The sequence below is a fragment of the Clupea harengus genome, chromosome 11 (assembly GCF_900700415.2).
Source record: "Clupea harengus chromosome 11, Ch_v2.0.2, whole genome shotgun sequence".
Classification (NCBI taxonomy): domain Eukaryota; kingdom Metazoa; phylum Chordata; class Actinopteri; order Clupeiformes; family Clupeidae; genus Clupea; species Clupea harengus.
Window position 1 is genome coordinate 25957959 of NC_045162.1, and position 27723 is coordinate 25985681.

General features: G+C 44.2%; 1 protein-coding gene across 25 annotated transcripts in view; it reads left to right on the forward strand.

Moving 5' to 3' along the window:
* LOC105905367 (plectin-like) overlaps positions 1-27723 on the forward strand; it is a 155747-nt gene that overhangs the window by 58603 nt on the left and 69421 nt on the right. For 7 of the 25 annotated variants that reach the window (XM_031576557.2, XM_031576561.2, XM_031576564.2 and 4 more), the window contains exons 2-7: positions 19260-19321; positions 23158-23172; positions 24285-24374; positions 25157-25192; positions 26344-26421; positions 26540-26644. In XM_031576557.2, coding sequence (XP_031432417.1) covers positions 19260-19321; positions 23158-23172; positions 24285-24374; positions 25157-25192; positions 26344-26421; positions 26540-26644 — 386 coding nt within the window. Of the gene's footprint in view, positions 1-1601; positions 1764-3581; positions 3703-16162; positions 16511-19259; positions 19322-23157; positions 23173-24284; positions 24375-25156; positions 25193-26343; positions 26422-26539; positions 26645-27723 lie in introns of those variants that run through there. The other 18 variants (XM_031576559.2, XM_031576563.2, XM_031576566.2 and 15 more) reach the window with 13 other exon arrangements.

Consider the following 27723-nt stretch of genomic DNA (forward strand, 5'->3'; position numbering starts at 1 on the left):
CTGATCTGCTCCTACTGCACTGTTGTATGTTGTATCATTTCAGACGGGGACTTGTTTTATTTGCCCAACCCCCTTCAAACGGTTTTGTTTAGGCCAGCGCTAGACTGGTTGGACACCACCTGTTTAGAGTGTACTGTTTTGTATTGGGCTGAGTTGGGCTGGCCTGGTGGAGTTGTATTCTCTCTGTTCACGCAGGCCATGTGTGTAATTTATGTGATGGTCAGATTTCATTTTATGACTTTTGTCAGGGTACAAGATGTTATTTGGCTGAAGGACAAGAAGGTGGTCAGGACAGTCCCTCTGTTTTCTACTTTCAGTTTTCTTTCAGTGTTTTTTTCTTAGAGATCTGACTGTTGTAAATGTATTATGTTGAATTTACAGCCATAGGTCTTGGCTGGAGTGTTTAGAATTCTAGTGGAGCACTAGAGGTATGCTTATGGCATTTGGAACACGAGCTTTGACCTTACGCAGAAAAAATGAACACAAGGAAGATAAATCTTAAATGCCTTTACTTTGCCTTTTATTTGTGAAGTTTATGAGAATACATTCTCTATATGTTTTTATTAGTGCTGTCAAACGATTAAAATATTGAATCGCGATTAATCGCATTTATGTCATAGTTAACTCAAAATGAATCGCGATTAATCGCAAATTTGTATCTATTCTAAATATCCCTTAATTTATTAATTTTTTCCATCATTTTATTTTTATTTTAATGCCCTTATCAACATGGAAAAGTGGATTGGCTTGCTTTATGCAAATGTTTTATTTTATTGAAAACCAACATTGCCAAACAGGGCGGTACAAAATAAAATTATAAAGTGCACATTTCAGGTAAACAAGGACGCCTATAGTGCAGTTAAACTGTGGCTTAATATTTTCTTTTTTTCAAGTTTGCTGGGAACATAGCAGTCAGGCCTCTTATTTCAGAAACAATGAACCGTAACAGTTAGGTTACCAATAAAAGGTAAGCCTACTACTTCTTTGCTTTCAGCCAGCAGCCTGTTGACATTTTCAGACAACAGTGAAGTAAACTTTCCATTCAGAAGCTTTTTAATGAAAAAAAATAACTAATAATATCTCGCGTTAATGTCGCGATAAAAAAATGACGTTAATAACGCGTTTAACTGACAGCACTAGTTTTTATACAAATGGATCTATGTGGGTCTGTATACTGTCCACTCAGAATGCCAAACGTGTGTCTAAATGGCAGTCTGAAGCCGGGGATCTGTGATCTCATCGGGACAGAATAGCTCTTTCATCTTGGGGAAAAGCCTGCCTCTGTCAGGTCTTGAGTGGCAGCAGCCCAGCGGACGCCAGAGCAGTTTCATCAGCTTCTAACTGCGACAGCTTGACCAGCTCGCCTCGTTTCGATATTTATATCCCACTCCAAGCTCTAATACCCCGTGTACCCTCACCCCGACACCCGCACCCACACTCCCCTTCCCCCACCCGCCTCTCCAAGCAGGACCCCCTCCGCACCCACCCACCCACCCACTCACCCACCCCCGCCCTCCGACCCCCGCCCTCCGCTGGTTAATTGCGAAGCCACCAGGGAGCCAGCTGACATGTCCAAGCAGCAGGCACGGGCTGTCAAAATTAAGAAGGGGGCGAAACAGGGCAGCTCGGAGCAAACAAACGGGTGTGCCTCCCTTCATTTGCCCATTTTCTCTATCTGTCTCTTTCTCGGCGCTCCTCTATATCTCCTTCCGACCTCTGGTGTCTCCAAGTTCCACAAGGCGTCTAGATGAAGGTTATACCCGGTAAGGTTGGCCTGCTTTTAAGCCGAGTGTCTTGTGTTGTCTGTTGTAGTGCGTCTCTGTGTGCGGCTGTCCACTGTGTGGTTTTGGCAGACACGGCGCGAGAAATGTTGCTGTGCTTCCCGAGAGGAGGGGAGACACTTTCCACTCTCTGTCTCTCTCTCACACACACACACACACACACACACACACACACACACACACACACACACACTCACACATTCTCTTTCTCTCTCTCTCACACACACACACATATTCACATGCGCGCATTTACACATCCACGAGCTCCGGGCACCAGCGCTGAAATTCTATTCCATTTTTAAACCTGTTCTCACCACGATGAACTTGAATAACGCGTCGTATGTGCTGCGGCTTATTTTAAAAACACAGCATTTTCGGAAGGCTATGTCTCCTGTCTGGTTGTCTGCGTTGGTCTCTGCTCCCCCGGTCTCCCTCGCTCTCCCTCCTCCCACAGGTCTATGGACAGTGGCTATGTGTTTACCAGTCCTGACTGACAGCTGTAGTACCATGACAAATGTCAAACGGGAGTGTGGGAAACAGGGGTTGAAATGTCACCACCACATGTCTGTTGAGAGCTGTGCCACTGCGCTATTTGTGTAAAAGCCATAGAATGCTCACACCTGTGTTTGCCGTGAAACAAGGGAGGTCCTGGTTAGAGCCTTTGGAGTGGAGATGTTTGAAGTGGACGTGTCCGGGTCTACGGACAGTGAGGAAGAGAGAGAAAGAAAGGGGGGGGGGGGTCATGTTTGTTTGGTGATCAAACCTTGCTCAGGTTGGGCAACCGCAAAGGGTCTGCCCAGAAGCCACGTCAACATACTGGTATAAATAAATGAAGATACAGCTCATAAACTTGGAATAGATGTACTGGTGATGACAGTGAGTTAGGTGGTCAACAAACTTTGTGTCTTCACCTTAGCTTAAGTTGTGACGTAAGAAAGAACAGAGGACTATAGCAATTTGGAAGCTAATTTCTTGATCATCAGTTATCCACAGTGATCAGACCCTTTGGACACAGGTCCATTAGAAAAACTGAAAGAGGAAAAAATAATGATTAGGCCCATTTCCACACTTCTACATTTCTTTTCACTTAAAACTAGGCTTGGCTTCCTTTAAAACCTTGCCAACTTCTCCCAATGAAAACAAGAATTGCTTCTTTTTTTAAGGACAGTGCCGGTGCTGGTGTTGACAGACATGATAATTATTAACGGTAATTATATACAAAGATGTGCCTAGAAATAGCAAGCATATGGTAGATTGTGTTCTTTACATTTGAAAAGGTAAGTAGAGATTAAATATGCGGACATAAGCTAGAGATTTAAATAGGGTACGGATAGATGTCAAGGAGGAGGTAGCATTGAAGAAATGACTGAGTTCTGCAAGTATTCCCTCTGTTATCTGACACAGCAAAGGCCTTTGCGGTGGTCTTTGTGGTCGTTATCTACAAAGTCATGTTGTTGTTCGTGATGTGTGGCCAACCTACTGAGTGAAAGGTGCAGGGAGTGTTTGAATTCCGCCGTGAATGGGAGTGTGGGTGTGCGTTCAAGAAGAGTGTCTTTCCTTGAATAAAGCAAGAGAAGAGTACACACTTCTGTGTGTGTGTGTGTGTGTGTGTGTGTGGACTTTTGAACATTTTTCTCCTCCAGCTGGAGGGAACTTTAGCTGCCAGTCTTTTTTTAAAAGGTTCTGAACCCACCCCTCTCCGCTCGCAGACGTGCCTCGCACTCCTACCCCCACCTCCCCCTCCAACCCCTTTTCACCCTGTGCCCTCCCACCTGTCACTGCGGTCAGTGTCATCCCCAGCTTATCTCTGTCCTAATGCCGGCAAGCCCCCCAGAAAACGTGCTCCCTGCCCTGGTGGTTTTGGGGCACGTTGTCATCCTGATAGCTGTGTGGCGCTCACGGACGCCGCAGCCGAGACAAGGTAAGACATGCCTGGGGAAGGTGGAGGTGGTGGAGGTGGTGGAGGTTAGGTGCTTCTGTGGTTTGTGTTGCCGTACGGAGAGGACTCCAGGTCACCTTTTGGACAAGGCAAAGTCTGAAGGGCTGCTGTTTGTTGTTCTTTGGGCTGCTTTCTCCCACGTGTGTTTGTTTGTTTGTGTGTGCGTGTGTGTGTGTGTGTGTGTGTGTGTGTCTCTTGTCCCCCAGAGGACTGAGTTTAACTCTGTGAGTCCTGGATAGTCAAGTTGTTAGGAAGAGGAGTGGCTAACGCCATCTGTCATATCTGAGAAATAGTTATCTCCCCTTGTGTGTTATCAGAGAGCTTTATGTGCAGTTTGATCCATGCATCTGCCATCTGCTGGTGTGTTTGTTTTCAGATGTTTGTGGATATATAATTCATCCTCTCCCTTTAGTCAGTATTAGCCCATGAAGTGTGTCACTTTTGCGTTGATGGAATATTCTTGCTTTTTTTGTGAACTGTACGCGTATAGTATGTGTTCATTTGTCAGCTGGTAATATCTGGAAATAGTGGTGTATAGAATAGAAATGGGCGCTCATGTGACCTATTCCCTTCTTTAACACAGATGAATGTGTAAGGTCAGGAGTCAGGACCGTAACAAAGTGGTGATCGCCCAGTTCATCACCGCGCCACAAAAAACCCACGCACCCACCCACCCACCGGCCTGCGTGTCCACCGTGGTCTGCTATGGACCAGGTTCAGACCCTGGCTGACATACCTCCGTGCCTGAGCCAGGTTTTTCCAAGTGTCTGACCTTTTCTGCAGCTGCAATGGGCTTAACTCTCATTATTCCCAGGCTGCACAGAACACTGATCTCAGGTCTCATGTTGCTGTATCTCGTGTTCGGCAACACAGGCAGAGAATGCATGTAGCTTATGTGTCCTGCCTGTGGGAAGGAAGCGCACACTTTAATGTGACCCGGCGTATGTGTGTTGGGATATGTTAGAAGAAAATTTGGCAAGACTGTTAAACTTGTCTGCCAAGGTTTTTTTTTTTTAGCCTGGGAATATGCAATTGTGTCATTCGGTCTGGGTTGACTGAGAGACAGAACATGTTGGCTCAGGTGTGTCTAGTCATGAATGGAATGATAATCCGTCTCACAAAGCGCTGGAAGACAGAGAAACAGAGTCATGCCTTAAGATTAACTTTATACGGCTTAACGAGATGCAGATATGAGACAAAACCACAGGTGTTTCCTGATCTTCACTGATGCGGTCACTTACTTGGAACCATATTCAGTTCATGAGATAATATCTAAGACATTTCTATTTCATAGAGATCAACCTGAAGATAAATGACAGTTTTGAATAATGAGAGCATTTATCATAGAAGCTTACAATTCAGGCGTACCGAACATATACTCTTTTAGCAGCCACTTTTAGCCAAAGCTATGTACAGTGCAGATATACATTTTTATCAGCATGTGTGTGAGTACTGAACCCATCTAGGTGTTGTTGGCACATTGATCTACCAGTTGCTCAGCCAATTGGGACACAGGAACACCTAACACATTAAACCTACTAAAAGTCTAATATGAATCTTACCAGCAGTGTTCTGAGATGAACGCCCATTGGACTGGGGTCAGTGCCTCACTCCCTTTTTGGCCCCCGGGGACACTGACCTGTCTCTCCCCCGTGTTGATTTATGGTCCTCCGGTGCAGTGACACTCACCGGCGCCGTCTGATCTGGCATCAGCTGTGCTCTCTCACCGGCACTTGTGCAGCTCATGACAGCCCTCCACCACATCTCTTCTCAGTGGGTGTAGGGGAGCACACCAGTGGGTGTAGGGAGCGCACCAGTGGGTGTAGGGAGCGCACCAGTGGGTGTAGGGGAGCGCACCAGTGGGTGTAGGGGAGCGCACCAGTGGGTGTAGGGAGCGCACCAGTGGGTGTAGGGAGCGCACCAGTGGGTGTAGGGGAGCGCACCAGTGGGCTTTCATCACTGTTTTTTAGTGGGGCGACAGTGGTACAGGAGGTAAAGAAGTAGTTTAGTAAGCAGAAGGTTGCTAGTTCAATTCCCTGTCGAAGCGTCCTTGAGCAAGACACTGAACCCCTAATTGCTCCTGATGTGCAGTGTGCCATCAGTTTAAATGTAAAATGTGTATACATTGTAAGTCGCTTTGGATAAAAGCGTCTGCTAAATGTAAATGTAAATGTAGTAATGCCGTCTTCTAAGCACTCTTTTTTGAAGATGCTTTTGTTTTGACACATTTGTGGAATCCTTTGATTTGAAAGAAAAGTGAAGACAATTATGCCTATATTAAGACATATCACCAATAAATGAGTGCCTAAAAAAAGAGCTGTTATGGCATTGATTACAATTGGTAATAGCTTTACAGACAGTAAATGGTGTTGTGCCAACAGTGAAAGCTGAGATAATGGTAGGTGTGCATCCTGTTGAACTGCTCTGACTGGATCCCCAGATAGCTTTGGGTGTGTCTGACAGAAGAGGTAATTCTGCGTGACATCTTGGTGGGTCCCGGCCTGTACCTTGAGCTCCACACATATGAGATATGCACATTTACTGTCACTTTTATCCACCATGCCAGGAATCATTAATTGTTAATTATTTGCTTGTATATATCCCTAAGCAATGTATAAGTATGTATAAGTAATGGCCATATTGATTTTATTGGAAGTAGTTAAAGTTTAGATTTGTATAGTTTGTCATCTCGTCTATCAGGTGACATTTGTGGATAATGTTGTGATGTATCTCTCCCTAAACTGAAGGTAGAGTAGTGGATGCTATCTCCTATATGTTCCTGCTAATACCATAATCTTTGACTTACAGTCAGATACATCTGCTAAAAGCAAGACAGAAATGAGAGAAAATGGACCATTAAATGGTCAGAATGTGTGAACTGCTCATATATTTCCTGGACACACTCACGGCAAATTCTCTTGAGTTTACAGCCACGTATATGAAGTTTAGAGTTTTATGGAACTCCACCTTTCATTTATTACCCAAGGACAAATAAAATGTCCTCGTGAAACCAAGTTTTCACTCATCACGGCGACTGTAAATTCTACAGGCTGAGGTACAGCAATAAGGCAGTATGGAAAGTTCCAGAAACTCAGGACGAACACAGAACACATTGAGTCTGGGGTCCTCTTGGGGAGAGTAGATCACTCCAGTGCAGCACTAACACTATTGTTTAAGTGCTGGGTTTTGGTGCGTCTGAATGTCCTCTGGGGCATTAGCCAGGACAGTGCCATTGAGGCTGGCCAAGAGCGAGACAAGGGAACAGTAGGGTCATAATAGCCATCATGGGACAGTCTGTGTCTCAGGGGCCGTATTTATGAGTTTCACTGGGAGTGAGGGGACACATTTGTGCCAGTGCTCAGAGCTTATTTTTACCATTTGGCGTCCTTCATTAAGTTCCTTACACCATCCAACTCAGTTGTGTACACCAACATTCAACTGTCCACTGCTGAAGGTGTCTAGTCTAAATCCACATCTGAAGTGGAATCATTTTAGTTTATTTTGTAAATGGTTGTTTAATTATCCCCAAACATGTTTCTGACGGATAACCGCCTCAGATCTGCTTCCTCAGCAGATTGGCACGAAGCGCCATGCCACAATATTAGAATACACCTCATGGCAAGGATCGTGTTCCGACGTGCTCAGATCGTTAATATTTATACAAAAACAAATTGTTGGGAACGGAGCCATACCAAGCTTCCCTTGGGCACATTCCAAGAGAGGGAAAAGAGCTTTCCACGGAACGGCGCATTCATGATGTCCATAATGATTTTACACAAACAGACAAGTCTGTTTCCTCTGGCTCACTTTGAGAAGTTTATCTTTCCTTTTTGTTATGACATTAAAAAAGCAGAACAGTAGAAAATACTAATAAATAACTTGTAAATGTCATAATTCTTTGAGAGTGCTGTTTCTGGTTAGACTCAAAACAATGTACCTTAGACAACTTGTACTGTTTGAACAATATAGGGCCGTACTCTTGTCCTTGTTGTCATTTCTTGATATTATTCTTTAATGGTGACCTTTTGTTGTACATCCATCTTATTGAAAATGCATTGTCTCCTCTCCGTGGACGTTGCCAGGTTCTTTCTTCTCAGTGTTTGCTTAGGTGGGTTCTTTGGCAGGGGACATGAATAATGAAGGACAAACACACACACGCATACACACAGATGGGTATCCTCGCTCACGGCTGTGTAAACACCCCTTCAAACTAGACTGTGAATCATGACTGTGTGACCCTTAGCCCCATGGATGATTCCATGCTGGTACACGGGCACAAAATGAAAGAGTGTCGCTGTTCCAGTGTCACACCTGCTGCTCGTTAGACAACATGTCGTGTCTCTAATCCTGGGCGTTAACGTTACCTTAGGGCACGGTCTTTTCGTCTAAGCTGTTTCATCTTTGATATGTGTAGAATTACTGTCGTGTCTTTCCCCGTCTCTGATGTCTCAACCCTGAGTCGTCTTCAGATCATAAACAATAGTAGCGCAATGACAGGTTTAGGCTAATAACATGTTGATGTCAGTACAGTTTATGCTTCTTCTCAGGGGCTATGATGTACTGAAATGGAGAAAAAAAAAAGGAAAGACTGTCAGACTTCTTTATGGTGTGGCAGTTCAAGTAGTGCAAGATGATATGGGATTTAGATACAGTTTGTGAACTGATTTTGAACATGGGAGCATTGGGGTCTGGCCTGTGGAGAAAAGACAGTTGTATGGCAAGAGCTGTCCTGTGGTTAGAGGTGAAGACCCCCTGAGCTGACCTAGGATCAGTTGCACATTATTATAAATGTCTTCAACTGACAGCCTTGTTTTCGTTACGTTCTGTGAAGAACCTCTTTGGATTTGTTGCATCAATCATATTTTAGAAAGTTAATAATTCATTATTAATCAATGTATAGTTCCATAGCATAGTAGATCACATATCTTAGTAGGACAGTGTCAGGTTTACATAGATCAGCTGTTACTGGCATTTTATAGATGTGAAGTCATATACATTCATGTTTTGTGTTGTGTACAGTTGTGAGCTTAATGCAAATTGTGATTTGCATTGCAGTTGAATAACATGGGCAGGGCTTGCTAGCAGATATGTGAAAGAGAAAAAGGCAGTCTGTAATTGGTTACTCTGTCTCTCCCTCACCACCACCACCCCTCTCTCTCTCTCTCTCTCTCTCTCTCTCTCTCTCTCTCTCTTGAAACCATGCTTTCATGTAAATGCTGTCATTAAACCTGTAGCAAAAACTGTGACAGTCACATGGAATATGGCAACCGGACGATCCTTATCTCCAACGGATGCATTCTATGAAATATGTAAAATGGGGATGTATTGCGAACGAGAAAACTATTTGAACGAGATTAGCCGCGGGGAACGGAGCGGCTGGCTGTACAGTAAAATGTGTTGCGCAGGTGAGTGAGAGACCAGTGTGCACAGGTGAGTGAGAGACCAGTGTGCACAGGAGGCGGAGTTTGGGCAGAAGGGGGTGTTTGGAAAGATCACATGCAATAACAACAACAATGTGCTTTTGTTTTTAACTATCCTTTCAACATTTAAGGATATTTACAATACTTTTACGTACAATTTTACAACTCATTCTTAATGTGTAAACAAATCAACACAAATTGCAGATTAACCAGTTGGAAGGTAAATGCTATGTGTTAAAAAATCATTTGGATTAAAATATCATACTCAGGGGGTTGTAGAGAGGAATGCAGACACACAGGAAGAAAGACTCAGATGCAGTTGTTCAGCGCCACACCGCACTAACTAATTGCAACAGACTGGGATACTTGTCTTAAAGCGGAAGTTTCTGTGATTGCTTCCAGCTGCCCCTTGTCTAATCCAGGGGCCCGCAGAGGCCCTCTGTTATACACAAATATGAAATGACTCCCAGTTAAGGCTTTTGTTGGGCCTAGTCACAGATGTTCACATAGTGTAAAATTAATAAAAGAAAATGTGTGAAACGTGATCGGCATCTGTAGATGTGTCATATCCCTGACAGTTTAAACTACTTTACTGCTGTCCAGCGCTGGGTTTATTTTTGTATGCATTATTCAACTTAGTTTACGAGGTATTGTGTAGGAGACTATATGAGGGGACAGAGTACAAAAGTGTGGTTTTATGGTCTTAAGGGCGACAAAACAGCTGAGACAGAGCATGGAGATTAGGCAGGGGCGTTCTACTGGGAAAGGATTTCATTTTTCAGCATGAGTCATTTGTACTTCCTCATGGCTTCAACACCATGTAATATGGGTGGGTTAGGTGTGACAGGGATGCATATGCATGTTGGTTGAAGAATGTAACGATGCTGAAGTGGACGTTACTTACACGTTTTTTATATGACCTATATGCAATAGGTTATTTGAACAAACTTAGAAAAGAGACAAGTAACTTTGTTGTAATGACTTGTTAAATGTTTGCCTGTACTACTTTAAACAAAGTCGTTATTAGTAAGTAAACTTAAAACTACTAATTAACAGTTTTGTTTCGTATTAGCAAACTTCCCTTGTGCTGTTGAAAAGGAAGTCTGCATTCAGTAAAGTCCATCACTGCTTTATGTATTTTATCGCCATCTAGTGGCTGGTGAATAGAGCTGCTCTCCAGTCTGAGATGAGAGTCACAGCAGTTTGCATGATTTAACTGGAAATACTGAAATCATGTACACATGTAGTTATTTGTGTAGTAGGTCATTTAATGTAGTAGATTTATTACTGTAGTATATCACTGTGTCAGTAGATTTTCCTAGAACGTGGACTGGGAATTTTTTGTTGTAGGGAGATGCCCAGTCATTCAAGACCAGTAGCTTGATTTCTAAAAATACTTCCATGAGTAAGAGAGTGAGTGCGTACGGTTTCTGTTGCCATGGCTACTCTGTGTTTTCGGTACATTGCTACTGTGACTCTTCTCAGATTTCTTTTTTTCCCACCAAAGCTGAGGCCAGCACTTCGCAACATCAAATTTAGCCATCAGACCCTGGGTTTTACAGCACTTATGAAACTGTTGGGGAAAGACAAGGAAATGAAAACCTCCTCGTGACATTTTGGAAGGTTTCATAAATATTGTACCCTGAGCTTTTGGTGTGCCCTGAGGAGAAATGAAATATGAAATGTTCTACTCCCTTAAAACCATTTTCTCTCGAACGTCTTTCATCTGTGAGGAGCTCAGGAATTCAGAGAAGAATAATAAATGTCTGATTCATTACCAGTAGAGGGAGGTAGTACTCTTTTGGCCAGGCTACCAATTATCCATGCTTTTAGGCTACCTGTGAGTTACTTATGATATGCTGATAGAACGCCCTAGATAAAACTGTTTTATGAGGCTTTCCATGCTAAGCCAGTGTTTGTGTGTGTTTTGGGTTGTGTGTACGAGCAACAGTCTGACTTTGGAAATCTCATCTGCCAAGGTTATCAGTTCTCCACTCAGCTCCCAAAGTTAAATTAAGATTCGGCTTCATCCTCAAATCCCACTCTGTCATTGACATCAAAAAGCCCCCTTGTTATATTAAAGGAAAGTGTGTCACCCCCTGGCCACCCTGGCACTCTGAGCCAAAGAGTGAGCTGCTGGAGGAGCTTAGGAGGGTTGGCGTATGGGGGACTGATGGCCAAAGATGATAAGGGTCATCTGAAATGCCACCTCTCTTATGTAAACCAAAAACAGACAGTTAAAGAGTTGGAATATTGAGAAGTTCGATGTGGAAATTGATTAGAAAGGAATTTGTGATTCACGGTTAAAGTTGTAGTTATAGCTATTTATTCACCAGATGCTTTCATCCAAAGTGACCCACACAATTAATATAAAAAGTGAGAAACCTCAAAAAAGCTATCAAAATGATCAATAGCCAATGGCTTTGAAATCTAGGCGTGATAGATCTTTTATGAATATGTTAGGAGTGAGCCTTACTTTAACTGACTGCCGGGTAGAACATCTGCTCTGTTTCAGCATGTAGAAAAGGGTAGGGCGTGTCATGTGTCTCACACACACATACACTCCCACACTCCCACACACACACACACACACACACACACACACAAGACGAGATGTCCTTATCGTTTCTTCACCCTATGTTATTAACTCACGCTGTACCTCCACCTCCCCCACACACACACCCCACTCCCAAAGCTGAGATGCGTCTTGTTTCTTCTCCTTATTTTATCAACATTCCAGGCCCTTCGGGTGGGGCAGGCTTCCCAGCACAGGCTGCCACATGCCAAGTGAGGATGAGCGATGTGTGGGCAGGGATTTTGAGAGCAGGTAGCACCCCCCTGCCTGAAGGGAGGGGTCGGGGACGCGCCCCGGACAGGAATGCTCAGGAGGGCAGCCACTCCCTGCCTTCTTCCAGAACACTCCAAGACTATCACAATACTCACTGACAGATTCAATCATTTGTTCACGCCAAATGTTTTCCTAAGGAATAACCCCAGCAGGAGTTTGAACAAGTTGTGAAGAAGCCTCTCGCTGAGAAGTTCCACCTGGTCCTTAACAGTGTTTGAGGACAACGAGAACAAGCACACATCTGGGCACAGCATAGATACAGTTATGCATAGTGTCCCTTTAAAGTCTCCATGGGAGTCATTGATGGAATCATTGCTTTGTGTCAATTGGTGCTAAGCTCAGCTTTGAGCTTTACTGGCAAACATTATATTATATTATATACTTATATTCCTTGTCACACCTTTCTGATATATTTCTGCTCATATATAGGATGATGTATAATCAGCAGATGCTGGGTTGATTTATTTACAGTTATACTTGTGCAAGCCCAGATCAGATATTTCATGTTTACGGTCAGTGCCCTGGAAAGAACTTTACCCATGTTCTGTTATCATTTGAGAGAAATATTCACTAGGAACTGTAAAGTATTGCTGCATTTAAATCTTGACAGCAGATAACGAGTCAATCTGGATGTGAAGAGAAGGCATAACGGTTCAGAGGATTGTGTGTGTGTGTGTGTATCTGTGTGTGTGTGTGTGTGTGTGTGTGTGTGTGTGTGTGTGTGTGTATCTGTGTGTGTGTGTGTGTGTGTGTGTGTGTGGTGTGTGTGTGTGTGTGTGTGTGTGTGTGTGTGTGTGTGTGTGTGTGTGTGTGTGTGTGTGTGTGTGTGTGTGTGTGATGAGGCAGTGAAACCTTGAAGGAAAGCAGCGGTTGCGCCGAGGGACCGCTGGGCTGCAGCATGCCTCTGGGTCCCACCCTTTTCTTTCCGCTCGTGTGGCGCACACAGAACTCCAGGCACGCACCCGGAGAAAACCCTGGGAGACGCACACTTGAGCAACCCCTGATCACTTATTACCCAAGCCCAGCATGTGATTTGCAGGCACAAAATGCTTTCATCCCCCCGTTAGTGTCTCCCTTAGAGAGCTAACTGCGCTGCCAGCTGGTTTTTGAGGTGACTAGATTAGGGAGCAGGGTAATGACTGCTTGAGGACGTCTTTTGCACAGCCCCCACAAGAAAACAAAACAAAAAACAGTCAGTCTAAGAAGGTCTTCTCTCCAAGAAGTCTAAGAAGCAGTCTAAGGTCTACTCTCCCTGCAGTCTAAGAAGCAGTCTAAGAAGGGTACTCTCCCTGCAGTCTAAGAAGGTCTACTCTCCCTGCAGTCTAAGAAGCAGTCTAAGAAGGGTACTCTCCCTGCAGTCTAAGAAGGTCTTCTCTCCCTGCAGTCTAAGAAGCAGTCTAAGAAGGGTACTCTCCCTGCAGTCTAAGAAGCAGTCTAAGAAGGTCTACTCTCCAAGCAGTCTAAGAAGCAGTCTAAGACGCAGTCTGAGATTGTCTGCTCTCCCTGACATTGAAGTATGACTGTGGTTGAAAATCCCCTCTGAATCCTCTGGTAAGGGTAGTGATGGGGACTGCTTAGAGGGACAGAGAGGGCCATGACTGATGACTCCAACTCCATGACTTACAGCCACGTGGGGTCTGATGCCAACATTATAAGAGTTGTTGACGACAGGTTTTTCTTCCCTTTAGGATCCTGTGTTAAAGCGATGCCTATCAGTTTCTGCATGTATTATACAAAGCTTCATAGAAGGCTAAAAGCAATCTTCCCAAACAGCATGACTACATTACATATGAACAACTGTCTAGTTGAGAACCAGACCAAAACCATATAAGCAATGACAGTAAAATCTGCATTTCCAGACACTGACACAAAGCATAATGTCTACCTTGCAATCTGTTTGTTTCTAGTTTATTCCATGTCGAAACATGCAGCGAGAGTGAGGCCCATTTAAGCCAAGTATTTGTCCTCTTTTCTTAGCTGCCCTGCCTCTGACTGCAGAGATGAATTCATAGTTCAGGATATGTTGCATTTATCCCATGGCAACCAATGCTCTGGAATGACCATGCTAATAGCAAGCCCACCACGATAATACTAATTAAGATACTCTATCATAAAGGTCAGATTTGAGGAGGATGTCACAATCCCCTTTCTGTCAAAACAAAGTTATGAAGTACTTTTTTTTATCTTAATCAAGTGTTTTCACAAGTGGATCACAAACATAAACAGAGACTGTCATATCGCATATGAGAATTGATGTGATCTCACATAATGTTCATAAGCTTGGACTGAGTGTACCAAGCTGCCGCTCCTTCATTCCTTAACCTGTAAATACAAGACACAATACAGCAGCTTTAAAGTTACTATTTAGGGTGTGTCCTTCCAGATCTGTGCAAATGATATCAAATAAAACACACACACCCTCACACGTGTACAGTACACACACGTGTACACACACACACACACAATTTAATCACATCTAGTCACTCTCCTTGCCTCAAGTTTGTGCAAGTATTAACAGGATCTCCACCCTCATCCCCTAATGGTAGACTGTAAGTTCTTACTCCCCTCAGAGTGAGGGACCAGGGGATTAGCCACGTGGGTGTAGGTAGGGTGGAGGTAGGGTGTCGGTAGGGTGTAGACCCTCTGTTTGGATATCCCTGTCAGCACCTGCATCTCGGTGGCTTATGTGAATTCATGGGGGGGATTTCAACACACCTACAATCACTGTTTCTCACCCGCCCACGTTAACCCTTATCAAACTTGTGACATCCTGTTTTGTCTTTCATTGTCCTGCATTGAGAAATGGTTTGGAATCCTGCTTTCCTTAAAATGCCATGAGATGAAAGACAATCCCTGAGGTCCCATTTAAGACTCATAAGTGAAATGGTGCTTGGAGACAAACTATTTTTCATTTCCGTTCCTGGATGGCCCAGCAATGACAGGTGATGTCATGACTTTGACACAAGCATTTCCCCCTCCGATGTGTGGATCACAACATAAACATTCAGAATGCATCCTGTTTTTTTCATGGTAATCTCAGCAAACCACGAGAGCCTTATCTAACATCAGTCATAGTTGTCTTGAACAAAAGGCTCTCTACCTAACATAATCTTATCCGACACCCTAAAACTGGTTTGTACTGTGCTGCTGGTAAGGCATTGTTGCCTGGAAGGGCCAGATGCTGCTCTATGTGTGCTGTGTGTCTATGTTTGAGGGCAACTGTGGGGTTGGCACCAGCCTCAGCTTCATGTGGGTACCTGATCGGCCCATCCTTCCGATCGTTGGAGTGAGTAATGCTTAGGCAGCGCTGTGGAATGCTGTGAGCAGTTAATGATTAAACACACAGTTTGTGTGTGTGTGTGTTTGTGTGTCTGTGTCTGTCTGTGTGTTCACATGTGTGTGTGTGTGTGTGTGTGTGTGTGTGTTTGTTGTTCTTTGTTTTGAGATTACTTGAGATAAGGTCTGTATTTGAAGGACATTGTTTTCTGAAGCACCAGGCACAGATTTTTTAAAGCACACGGAGACTCTCCCTATGAGACATGAATATTTGTACTGTGAGGGTGTGTAAATTTCATAATCCACTTCACTTCCTCCTTTTACTAGTTGTGTTAGACCTTTAGTGTGTGTGTGTGTTAGTGACACTGTGTGTTAGTGACAGTGTGTATGGCCTGGCGTTTGCAGAAGCTTGGTAACGGAAGAGGCGTGTGGGTCGCCACACCTTGCTTGATCACTTTCCTAACCCCACCCCTTCCATCAGTCTCTGACCACACCAGCGTGACAAGCAAGGAGAGAGAGAGAGAGAGAGAGAGAGAGAGAGAGAGAGAGAGAGAGAGGGAGAGAGAGGGAGAGAGGGAGAGAGAGAGAGAGAGAGAGAGAGAGGAAGGAGAGAGAGAGAGAGAGGGGCGGGGTGCAAGCAGCCTAGCCCACAGTGCCCTCAGAAAACGCACTCACACAAACACACACACACACACACACACACAGAAACACACAGCTCAGCACATGCACACACACAGTCTGTGTAGCCTACAGGCACCATTTACCACAAAGGAAGACGAGGGGAAAAAAAAGAAAGACAGGAGAGAAGTAAGAGAGAGAGGGCAGAGCTGAGTGCTGAACCAGGAAAAGAGGAAAGGAACAGAGAGAGAGAGAGAGAGAGAGAGAGAGAGAGAGCACACTCTGAGCACTTGAAGCGGATCACACCCACGCGACCGCTGTACACTCCACGCTGCCAGCCGCCTCTCTCTCATTCAGAAGAGACAGGCATCTCGGAAGCAGCTTCAGAAACGTGCCCTGTGCTTGACACAGAGAAGACTACCCACTCAGACAGACTCAGACAGTCACACAGTAACCTACCGAGGACCTACAGGAGGGACCAGACTCAGTGAGACAGTGAGAGAGTAAGAGAGCATGAGCAGCCAAAAGAAGTACAGGAACGTCTCCACTGACAGCAATGGCCAGCAAAGGGAGGCCTCGGATGACGGCTTCTACCAGGGGATGCTTAAATCCATGGATGGGAGGAAAGGTATGACTGATCTGCCTCGAGCTGTGGGACAGGCAGACAGAAAGAGCCTAAGCTGACCAGTGCTGCACTAAACTTTTTTGTTAATGCAGTTTGTTAATACGGAGTTGGTCTGTCTGTATTTGACCATTTGGTGAATAGTTGGTCAGTAGCTCAGTGAAGTCTGGATTTCCTTTCGTTTTGCTGCTGCTGTGATTCTGTCTTGGAAAGTTTTCTTTCCCTCTCTCTCTCTGAACACAGGGCAGGGTTTATGCTCTGTCTCTTCTTATCCCACAGGAATGACCTAATTGGTAATTATGTGATATAATGAACTCCCTCATGGTGCTGGCTTTCTGTCTCATCCCAAATGTGAAAAAGAAAATGCTCTACAGCAATCTCACTGAAACAGGCAAGAGTTTATGACCTTTTAAGTATGACTTTGAGAAGGAGAATTGTCCGTTCTTTAGTGGAAATTCCCACTCAGTCTTGGTGCCTGTGCCTGTTTTGAAATTCTCAGTGCTTCGGTTCAGTCTCAGAATGGCAGTGTGAGCTTTGCTTTGCTGTGAGTTTAGACATGGCAGAGATCACATTGTGGCCATCCACGGTGGTTGTAAAGTAGGCTGAGCTTTTCTACACACTGTTGAATGTTAGCTTTGATCTCATTGGTCAACCAGCCACCAGCAGTAGTCTTTCCGGCCAGTGATCAGTCTGAGTCGTTTGTACACTGAATTTTATAATGCTGCTGAAAAGGCACTTTCTTGGTATAATTGTGTCCCTCGTGTGTGGTTTAATTCCCTCCTTCATTTTCTGACTCGTCTTTCGGTGTAAAATGGTCACAGGGGTGTGTATCAAAGCAGTGGCGGTTCAGATGATTCAGCCTGCGGGGGTTAATGTAATTACTGCCACTTTCACTCATATATGGAAAAAATGTCAAATCCCAGTTGGTGGAACTCTCTGGGCTTTTCGAGGACACCGAGTCCAAATGGCTCGGTTTGTGCAGGGCCAAATTAGAACTTGGGAACGAGAGCAAATTATAGATTTCTTTTTGGGGGGTTGAAGTTCTGTTGGCTTGTGCATCTGGTTCTGGTGAGTAAGCTGGGCACGTGCAACTCAGTAGAAAGCGTGTGTTTTCTGTGAGACTATTCATTTGAAATGCTAAATAAATACAGGAGAGAAATCCTTGTCAAAAGGTGAGCTGTCATTCACTCTCTTCATGCCTCGCTTGGCTTGTCTTTATGAAGGGCGGAGTCCGTTGTGGATTTAATTGTTTAGTGTAAACATTAGCTGCAGCTTATGTAATACTTATAAGTGCCATTTCATTTAACGACTCCACTGATCAAAGGTCACTGTGTGGCTTGTGCTGAGGGACTAGGGACCTCTGAGCCTGACCCAGCTCATGGGCCCTTGCGCCCTGGGCGATTTTATTTTGCTGTTGTGTAGCTCATTAACCTTACCTCTTTGAAATGGACCCCTAAGCTAGAGAGCATTGTTTATTTCCGAGGTCAAAGTTGCTGATTTCAAAGGTCGCCCTTACTCCTGCAGGGTTTCCATGGCAACGTGGCAACCATAACAACATCCCAACCGAGCACCCGGGAGAGTGCATGTGTAGCCCGCAGCCACATACGCATGAGGTCTGAATCAGCCATATTCCCTGCCTACTAAGCTTTTCTTATCGACTGGGTGTGTTTTAAGGGTGGGTGATCTTTCTTTTTTTTTCACTAGGAAACTCTGTTTTATTGCATCACATCTTGGTTTACTACCATATTTGTGAGGGCTTCTCAAACTGATTGCCCGTTGCAGTCTGATGCAGTCAACATGACTCGTCGAAATCCTGACTCATATCGTCCCATTTGTCTGTATCTTGTATCTTGTTGATAATTGAAATTGGGTTACAGAGTAGAGAGATATCAGATGTGCCACTGAATAGACGGTGTGATGTCTGCAGGTGTGTCTGAGGTGTGTTTGACTCAGATAGAGGAAGAACTAGCTGCGGGTTGGATCAGGTAACACGAGATCAGGTGTCAGCTGGAGTTTTTGTCTGAGTGTGTCTGTGTGTGGCTGAACCTATGCTGACTTCTACTAGTGTCAGTTGTTTCCAGTCGGCTTTTCCAGCTGCCGGGGGGGGGGGGGGCTGGGTTGGCTGTGTCATCACGGGTCACCTGTCTGCTGTGCTGACAGGCCGTCCTCACGTCCCTCACCTCTCAAACCTCTACATCTTCCACCGCTCCTCAAAGAGCTCCTTGTTTTTCCTGGACCCACACTTACAATAACAGAGCCCAGACTGTTTTGCACAAGCCACGGTAGATTCTAAGCCCAGGGTGCTTTGGCTGGCTCAGCTCTTTTCCCTTCCATCTTAACGTTTTAGTTTTTTTTTTTAAATCTGTGAGGCGGACACTCCCCCCTCTTACAATGACTAGCCGCAGGGTTAGCTTGTGATAATGACTGGAGGAAAAGCAAGTCTGTGCAAAGACAACACCATCATCATCAGACGATGACTCCTCCGTGCCATGACAACCCCTCCCGGGACGGGCAGACAATGGGATACAGCTGGGTCTGAGGGCCTCTAGACAGTGTTTCATGATCCCCCCCCCCCCCCCCCCCCCCCCCAAAGTCTGCTTCAAATCTCTCACCAAAAACAAGCACCATACCACACACTGAATATTGTACTTCAGCATGTCACCTGTTTCCACTTTTCTCCAGAGGAAGGTCTTGTTTGAGTAGACTGATGTTGCCACACAATTTCTAAACCCCATTATTTGTGTTTCCTTTCCAGATGAGCGGGACCGAGTACAGAAAAAGACCTTCACAAAATGGGTGAACAAGCATCTCATGAAGGTAAAAAAAACATAATCTGAATTCCATGCACTCATGCGAGGTGGTTTATCTGTGTCTTGCTCACACAGCGGATCTAGAATGCAATTAGCTCACAGGAAGTGCATTGATTACTGACGTCCATTTGCTTTTTGGCTTTTGAGTGCTTGTCAAATCTTATCAACCCTAATGGTTTCTCAGTTTCTTAGTCAGCCATTTCACTCCAGTGAATTTTTGTCAGCATATTACATCAAATAAACATCTGTTATTTGGTGTGCAGAATCATAAGGGTTAAGATGAATCCTGGTGATTGCACCACCACAGTTCATAAACACCATTCTGCTGCTCTCAAGCTGAACATGCAGGTACTGCATCAGTGGTAAAATCATGGTGACGTGTACCCATGGCAACAAAATATTATGACGTTGGGGCTTCTGAACCTCAGCAAGCCCACACCACAACATGGAGGTGAGGATGCCCAAAGGTGAAAAGCCGCACCTTTTGAAATTTGAGTCAAAACTCAAAATGAAAGCCTAAAGTCCTGCAGAGCAACAAACCACCTACGTAGAGGCTGATCAGAGGCTCTTGCCTCCTGACAAGAGGTTCGCTGATGCCACAGTCAACATGTCAATTACTCTTCTTCTACTCTCACCTACCTCACTCTGTCAGTTCATTAATCACTGGGCACTAACAATGAGGGGGCAGATGGGAAAGGAAGGGGGAGGGTTAAAAATGCAAACAGCTCACTCTTGACCTTCTCATTAGTAAAGAAAAAAAATGGATTCCACTGAAGCCACTCCACAAGTATAAATACCCTCGCTGTGTCATTTTTCATTGGACACAATCCCACGGCTTAACCAGAAGTTTATGGGCCTCAGCTTGTGATGGGGGTGTTCCTTGTTATGCCAGGTTTTTTTCCCCCCTCTAACAGAAATAAACCCCATTCATTAAATCAGAAGAACGGAAAGGGGAAAAAAAATCCCTCCACATTTGAAAAGACTATTGTCCAATCTATGCAAGCATGGTCGAAAAGTCAAAGAAACTCCACTCTCGAAATAAGACAAACACGCTCTCTCTTTGCAAGCACATTCTGCATATGTACACGGCAGTGAGTCACAAACATCTGGATTCGCTTTGCTCCTTCTGAAGCGGCCGATTGTGTTGTGGGCAGCGATCCCACTGCCTGGGCCAACGGTAGCGCATGTGCTCCACAGACGCCTTGATGCGGGTGGCTGTCTGCCTGCCTACCCTGCCTGCCTGTCTAGTCTCCCCCAGCCCCTGCCAGAGTTGCGCAGTAACGTCTAGTTGGCCGTAACATTTGCTCGGCCATAACATATTCATTGATCTTCCCCAGGTTGTTGAAGGACAAAGCTGGTGTCTTCAGAGACACATTCAAATGCCAAACACCCCCTCATGTCCCCAAAATAGCCTGGAAAATAAACATTATATTTTTGCTGAGCATTCTTGACAAAAGAGAGCTGTGTTGTGAGAAAATACAATTTTCTGAGGTAACAGTTCGGCAGTCTGTTGTATTTAAAGGCATTTCTCTACCCATTAGAACGCCACAGAGCAAGTGACTTTGACAAGGTAAAGTTTAATGCCACTATGCCATGTCAAAAGACAGAGTCTTTATGGTAACTATTGGCCATGGTCATAATTAAACAGTGAGATATCTACTACGCCAAGTGCTGGTTAAATAAGACAAATTGTACATGACCACCTCAACAGCAGGCAACTTAAAAATATGTAAAAATGTGATGTTGTATGATGAACAGAAGATGCATAAACAACTATGTCACATCCAAATACAGACTTTGATTGTTGGAGCTAGACAAACAAGAATACCTTCAATGTGTTAATAGGCCATAGTAAACTTTGCCTAAAACATCTCAAAGGTTAATAAAGTTCAGCTAATAGAGTTTAAGAGCTACTCAGCAAGCCGTTGCCTGAACAGTAAATCCACTATGTTATTTCCTGCAAAATTGCGCAAACTTCATTACCAAACCAAAAGCAGGCTCATGTTGCAAACCACCCCATTCTGCAAATGTTCTGTCAGACAGCAGTGGCGGCACTTCCCCAGTGTCTGGTCCAATTACCACTGGCACAATGAAAAGCAGTTAAGTTAGCCTAACGCACACAAACGTGACTCGGGAAAGTGTTGCTAATTTGAGGGTGGATAATGGGGCAAAAAGTGTTAACAAATGAGTCACCCAGAACCCCACCTTCACCACCCAGCTGATGTCAAACTCATGTTTGTGTTATGTTTCCAGTAGGCTGGTCCCCGAGGGGAGGGCCAGATATCAGGCTCAGGAAAGGGATGTGGAGCCCCTTTCAGACCCAATGGCATGAGCATAAATCGGAAATATGGAGAGAGTTGAGGAAAAATGAGGGTGGAGGTTGGTGATGACATTAGAGTATTGCACACCACATTTCAGTGTGTGGAGAAATCGTACCGTTCTTGTGGGCGTCTGTGGGAGAAAAGCTGTTTGTTCATATCGCTATCTTCTTTGCTTCAGGCATTGCCAGCTCAATTTGGGGTCAGCAAATGTACAAATCTATTGTGCATAACATAAACACTGCTAACCAGTGTCAAAAACAAACGTGTTGTTTTTCTTCCCACATACCTAAATAGCCAGACATAATCCCAAGGAATTTGTCCTTTGGTGAGAATGAAAACCATGCGACGCAAACGCATTGCCTGCTGGGTATTAAATGGCTGTCACTCTCATTATCGGGCTGAATGGACTTAAAGGTTTAACCTTGACGGGTCTGCACCCCGACAGAGATCAAACAGCTCACTTGACAGTGGGATCTCAATTTGTAGCATACTTCTACCTGTCAGCAGAGAGAATGTGAGTCTGACTGCATGCCATGGCCCCTTCAACACCAGAGTATTGCCCCCTGCTGATAGATGGCATGCTAATATGAGTATAGAGGAGTAGTATGCAGAAGGGGAGCGTACATTCTAACCTGAGGACTACAAATAGACACAAGGACATGAGAGGACTCTCTCTTACTCATGCTATCTCTCACTCTCCTACAGAGGATTAGATGAATAGAGTTTAAAAGATTGATGCCTTTTCACCTCATTTGTACGGGAAGCTAAACAAAGTAGCACCCTGTCACATTAGTTTCCAGGTAGCGTGAGGTAGGTTTGGTTACGTGGATCAACAGTGAACCCTGGTGGACATTCAGTGTTTTGTCTCTTAAACCATACATTTCTTAAGATGACGTCAAAATGATGATCTACTTGGAATGTAATGGTAATTTGTGTTTAAAAGTTCCAAAAACAGTGTGTGATCATTTAATTTAGACTTGTCAGTCTATTAGTTTATTTTTTAATGTTTTTGCCTCATGTTTTTGATTTTGCTTTATTTATTTCTTGGTTCTGTTTTATTTATATAATTGTTATCAAATTCTGTTTGTTTATTCATTTCTAATCATGCCTTTACAGATGGCTTTAACAGCTTAAGCACTGTTGCATTATATGATCATATTGTCAATGAAGTTGCTGAGAGGATGACATGTTAATACTTGTGGGGTAATCCAACATTTACAGAGAGTTCAGCAGTAACACATGAAAAGAAATTAACCATTTTAAAGCCAAAGGGATGGTAGAAATACAAGCTGCCCTTCACTTCTTCAGACTTCTCTTTTCAGTGCCATTTGACTAATCCCTCTCATCTTGTTATACTTGCCTAAAAGAATCCATCTCTCATCTTCCAATTCCCATCTCCCAATCTAATATCTTTTATTCACTAACACATCCTCATCATCTCATGTTTCCTCTTTTCCCATTTACTCCTTTGCAACATTCTCTTCATTTGTTTCTCATCGCCATCCTCCATCTCTTCATCCAGCACTGGAAAGCTGAGGTAGGTATGGTAGCATCTGCTAACAGGTCCAAGCAAGTGTCTGTCACAGGGTCTATGTTCCCCAGCTGCATGTGGACCCTTTACCTACTTACACTCCTCCTTCTTTTCGTATGCATCCATTTTCTATACTAAATAAATAGAATACTATTTTTTTGCATATGAAACCTTTTGGCATTTTCTAACCCCTGCCTGTTCTTATATCACCCTATTAATTCAGCTTTTGACATGTTGTTCTACATTAGTGTTAATGCTGGTGCACTCAGTCTTACTCCACTCCCATGCACTTAATGCTGTGGCGTATTACATCCAATCTGTTCAGGCTTTACTCACTATACTCTAGCCTTATACGCCACGGGGTTCTACAGCTCCAACACCTAATGGTCACAAAAAGCACAGCACACCAACATTGCCTTGTGTAAAAACTGAGCTGGGCTGGCTGTGTGACTGGAAGAACTGTTGCCTGTGGATTTTTATGATTCACCAATGACTCTAATCCATCATGTGTATGCAGCTGTCGATTTGGCAGGTGTCTCTCTGTTCAAACCAGCCTGCTTTGGTGCTCGCAGGCATGCATTCCTGCCCCCTGTTCTTATCAAGATGTCCATACACAGCTCCCCTAAAGAGCTTGACGGGCAGAAAAAAGATATGCCAGAACTCTTACATACATATACATAACTGTAAATATAGAAAAGTATTGAGTCCTGTATATCTTCAAAATACAGAATAAAATAATTTGTCAAATAAATAAGCACAATTAAAAATAAAGGTCCACAATTTGAGCAAAAGTTTGTTGATATTTCAGCTCAACACACCTTGGCCTTCCATGCTCCTGTAGCAACGTCTTGATTTGCTGAAATTGTTTATGGCTTGGTCCGAGCCATTATGTTTGTTTCCCATTAATAAGGCCAGGACTGTGTATGAACAGAACTGACAGTTAGAGGACCATGTGGAGCAATCCATAGAATGGGACAAAAGTGTAATGGATTAGAATCGCAGACTTGTAACTTTAAATGTCGTAAATGCACGTTGCATTCCCATATTATATGAGGTGGCTACCAAGGTTGATTGTCCATTGACCAACATGTGACCTTTCCCCTCTCTCTGTTCTACAGGCCCAGCGTCACGTGAGTGATCTTTATGAAGATCTCAGAGATGGACACAACCTGATCTCCCTGCTGGAGGTCCTGTCCGGGGAGACGCTGGTGAGTTACAACCGACCGTTCGTCTACAACTTGACAGGCTCTGCTTCTGCCATGAAGATAGCATCTCAGTTCGAGCCTCAACCCTAGCCCAGCTGCTTTGACAGTAGTTAGAGTTCTTAAGCCCAAGACCAATCTTATACAGATTTTAAAAAAACTAATATGCTCAGTACCAAATTTGTTTTGTCAGTCTTTTATCAATATGGTCAGTATCATCAAACTACATTCCAACCCTGAAGTAAGACTCAATTGTGGGTTTGTTTTGGCATTGTTAGCTTTCAAGGTGTTTTTTTGGTATCAGCTAGTTTTGATTTGAAACACCTGTAAGCTTTTCTAATCTTTTCTAACCAGATGTCCAGAGATGAAATCATGTTTGGAAGCAAACAACAAATTGTCTAAATCGTCTAAGACTACCTTGACTAAATCTTTTTGTTTGTTTGTTTGTATTGTTCTATACAAACAGCTAAAATAACAACAACAACAAAAAATGCTATAGCACTGGGTCTAAACATGTGTCACAGCCTTGCACTCTCACTAGCTTCATACCATGTGGCTCAGCCCATTCTCCGAGAAGCCGTCATCGCCGTAACAGACATTAACCTCGCGTTGGCTTATCTCTCTCTCTCTCTCTTTTGAACTGTGTGCACCTGTTTGACTCCTTCTCTTCCTTCTCTGCCCTCCTCTCCATCCTCTCTGCCCTCTTCCCCTCTCTTTCCCCCTGTTTGCTGTTCTATGCCCTGTTTGGCCTATGCCTCTTCTCTTTGCACTGCTCTTGCTGGGGCTAGTCGAGGGAGAAAGACGTTGTGAGGAACTTGCGGTTGGTGAGTGGGTTTGTAACTTGGGCTCCTTCTTTATGTTGGCATGGGTCACCTCCCGGCCTGTGCATGGCCGCTCGTTAGCTTCCCCGTCGGCTGTCTTTCATTGGCTTCGTTTTCTTTTCTTTTTCCTTATCATTTTGTATGCTGTTTTTGGTGTTTGTGTTGCAAGTTGGGTGGAGGATCCAATGTGTATTAACCACATTTTGCTGCCTAGGGTTAAAAATACTTTGGAATAACAAAGGAAAAAGGCTGTTGAGTTTGTTTTGGCTATACCGTTAAAAAGAAAACAATTGAGAAGTGAAGTTTTGTCTATGCAACACCTACATTTTTAAACAAGTTCTGTTCATTGAAAACCACTGTGAGACTTCCTAATGGAGAACTTAATAACTGCTGCAGTGTCACCAGGAAGACACCTCACAATAAGACATTTGAGTAAAACAGTCAGTGGAAAATGACCAAACCCTTTTTTTAACTTTGCTACTAACCAAATGTGGTATTTGGCTTATTCGTTGCATGAATTATTGGTTAATCCTGTGATGCAGATAATTATTATTTGGCCCTCTGACCCTATGTTTTACATAGTATGTGTAATCCATTACATGCCATGAATTTACATAAGTCTAAGTAGCTAACAAAATTGGTGATCCCTCAAGTACTCTACACTGAAGGGCTGATTTGGGGTTGAAAGATACTGTCCCCTTGTTCTTCACTTATGGCCAAGCCTGAATGTATTTTTCACTGGCTGGATCTCAAAAATGTCTTTTTGGCGTATTACATTGTCATTTGAGTACGTTTGATCTGGGTCTTTTGCCAGGTGTTTTTTACAGTTGCACAAAAGTTCTCAAAGATGTTTATTCATTTAGTTCCCGTGTCACATGTCACACGTCCTAGAATTCACACATCCCTCCTCCATTTTAGCCTGCTAATAGACTGTATCGTGTCCCAGTAGAGGTAGTTGCTCCAGGCATCCTTTTCTCTTGCCTGTGCAGGTCTTCTCCTGTGTGGGCAAGCCCTCCATTTCCACGTTCCAAAGGATCCTCTGAAGAGTTGCCTGCCACACACCACCACCGTGATTCACTGTGCAATGATCAGGCCTGCTAACGTTACCTCTGCTCTGTTCTTTCCTCTCCCCCTCGCCGCCCTCGTGTCTGCAGCCCCGTGAGAAAGGCCGCATGCGATTCCACAAGCTGCAGAATGTACAGATAGCCCTGGATTTCCTGAGGCACCGACAGGTAATGCAAAATGGTCTTTGTGTGATCTAAGACATACCGTAACCAGACAGAAGAAGGTTGTTGATGGGTTGATGGAGAGGTCCCTGAAAATGTTTCCTTTCTTTGTGTCTAATCCTAGGTCAAGCTGGTGAACATCAGAAATGACGACATTGCAGATGGAAACCCCAAGCTCACCCTGGGGCTCATATGGACCATCATCCTCCACTTCCAGGTCTCATGTTCTGTCAGTGTTAAGTTCCCATACCATTTACCTCCTCACGTCCTCCTCCTTTGTGATCGACAACCAATCAAGTGACCGATCGAGTAACACCATCAAGTGCCTTATAAAACCGAGGGCAATAATTAACACTTACAGATTCACCTGTACATGCAAATGCATGGTACTTGTGATTGTAACCGATCGTGATTGTCACGTCAGAATCTTGATTTAAACAGATCTAACCAACCAGATAAGACCATGTCAAATCCATCCAAGTAAATCTCCATCATATCATACATTTGACTCTGCACTCCATCAGAACAGTCGTTGACTCGATGGGAAAACAGCTCAAAATGACAGTGCTTTGTAGCTATGGGGAAGAACTGGATGGATTCTACATGGATATGCGAGGCCAAGTGTCTCTGGGTGCAGTGGCTGTGGGAGATACAAGTGGTGCTATCGGTTTCCTCCCCGCCCTCTTCTTCTCTACCCCTTTCAACTCTGGGCTCTTTTAGCAGGATATTGTCATGAATTTCATGAGACCACATGGTGGGTTTTAACCACTGACAATCAGTGCCCAAAACCAGTCATGCCATACCGGCCAAATTGATGTATTTTGGGTGGCGGCTAAAGGCAAAGTTGGGTCTTTGTGATAAGGCACTTTTCCCAGAAGTTTCTGGAACATTTGAGCTGTATCTGATTTCAGCAAAGGACAAAAACATCTTGCTGCGGGTGAGTCACAGGCATCTCTCCTGGGAAAGAGAGGGTGTGATTAGGGTGTGGCGTCTGGGGACCGTCCAGAAATGAGACGATCCTCCGGACCGAAGCTGACCCCAGGTCAGGGACAAACCACGAGGGAAGCCCCAGGTCCGCCGCTGACTCACCTCTGTTCCCACCAAAATCCAAATGCAGCCCTGGAACGGGAATAAGGACAGCCCTGTTCTCAGACATGGCCAGATTGGTCTCACGTTGACTATTGTATTTTTTTTACACACAGTACCACACTTTTTGGTCACCAAGCTCAGTTTCTAAAGGTTCTTAGTCAGTAAGTAACTGAAAAAAGCAACAGGAGGCGAGACTGCTGAAGAGGAGAATCTAATGGG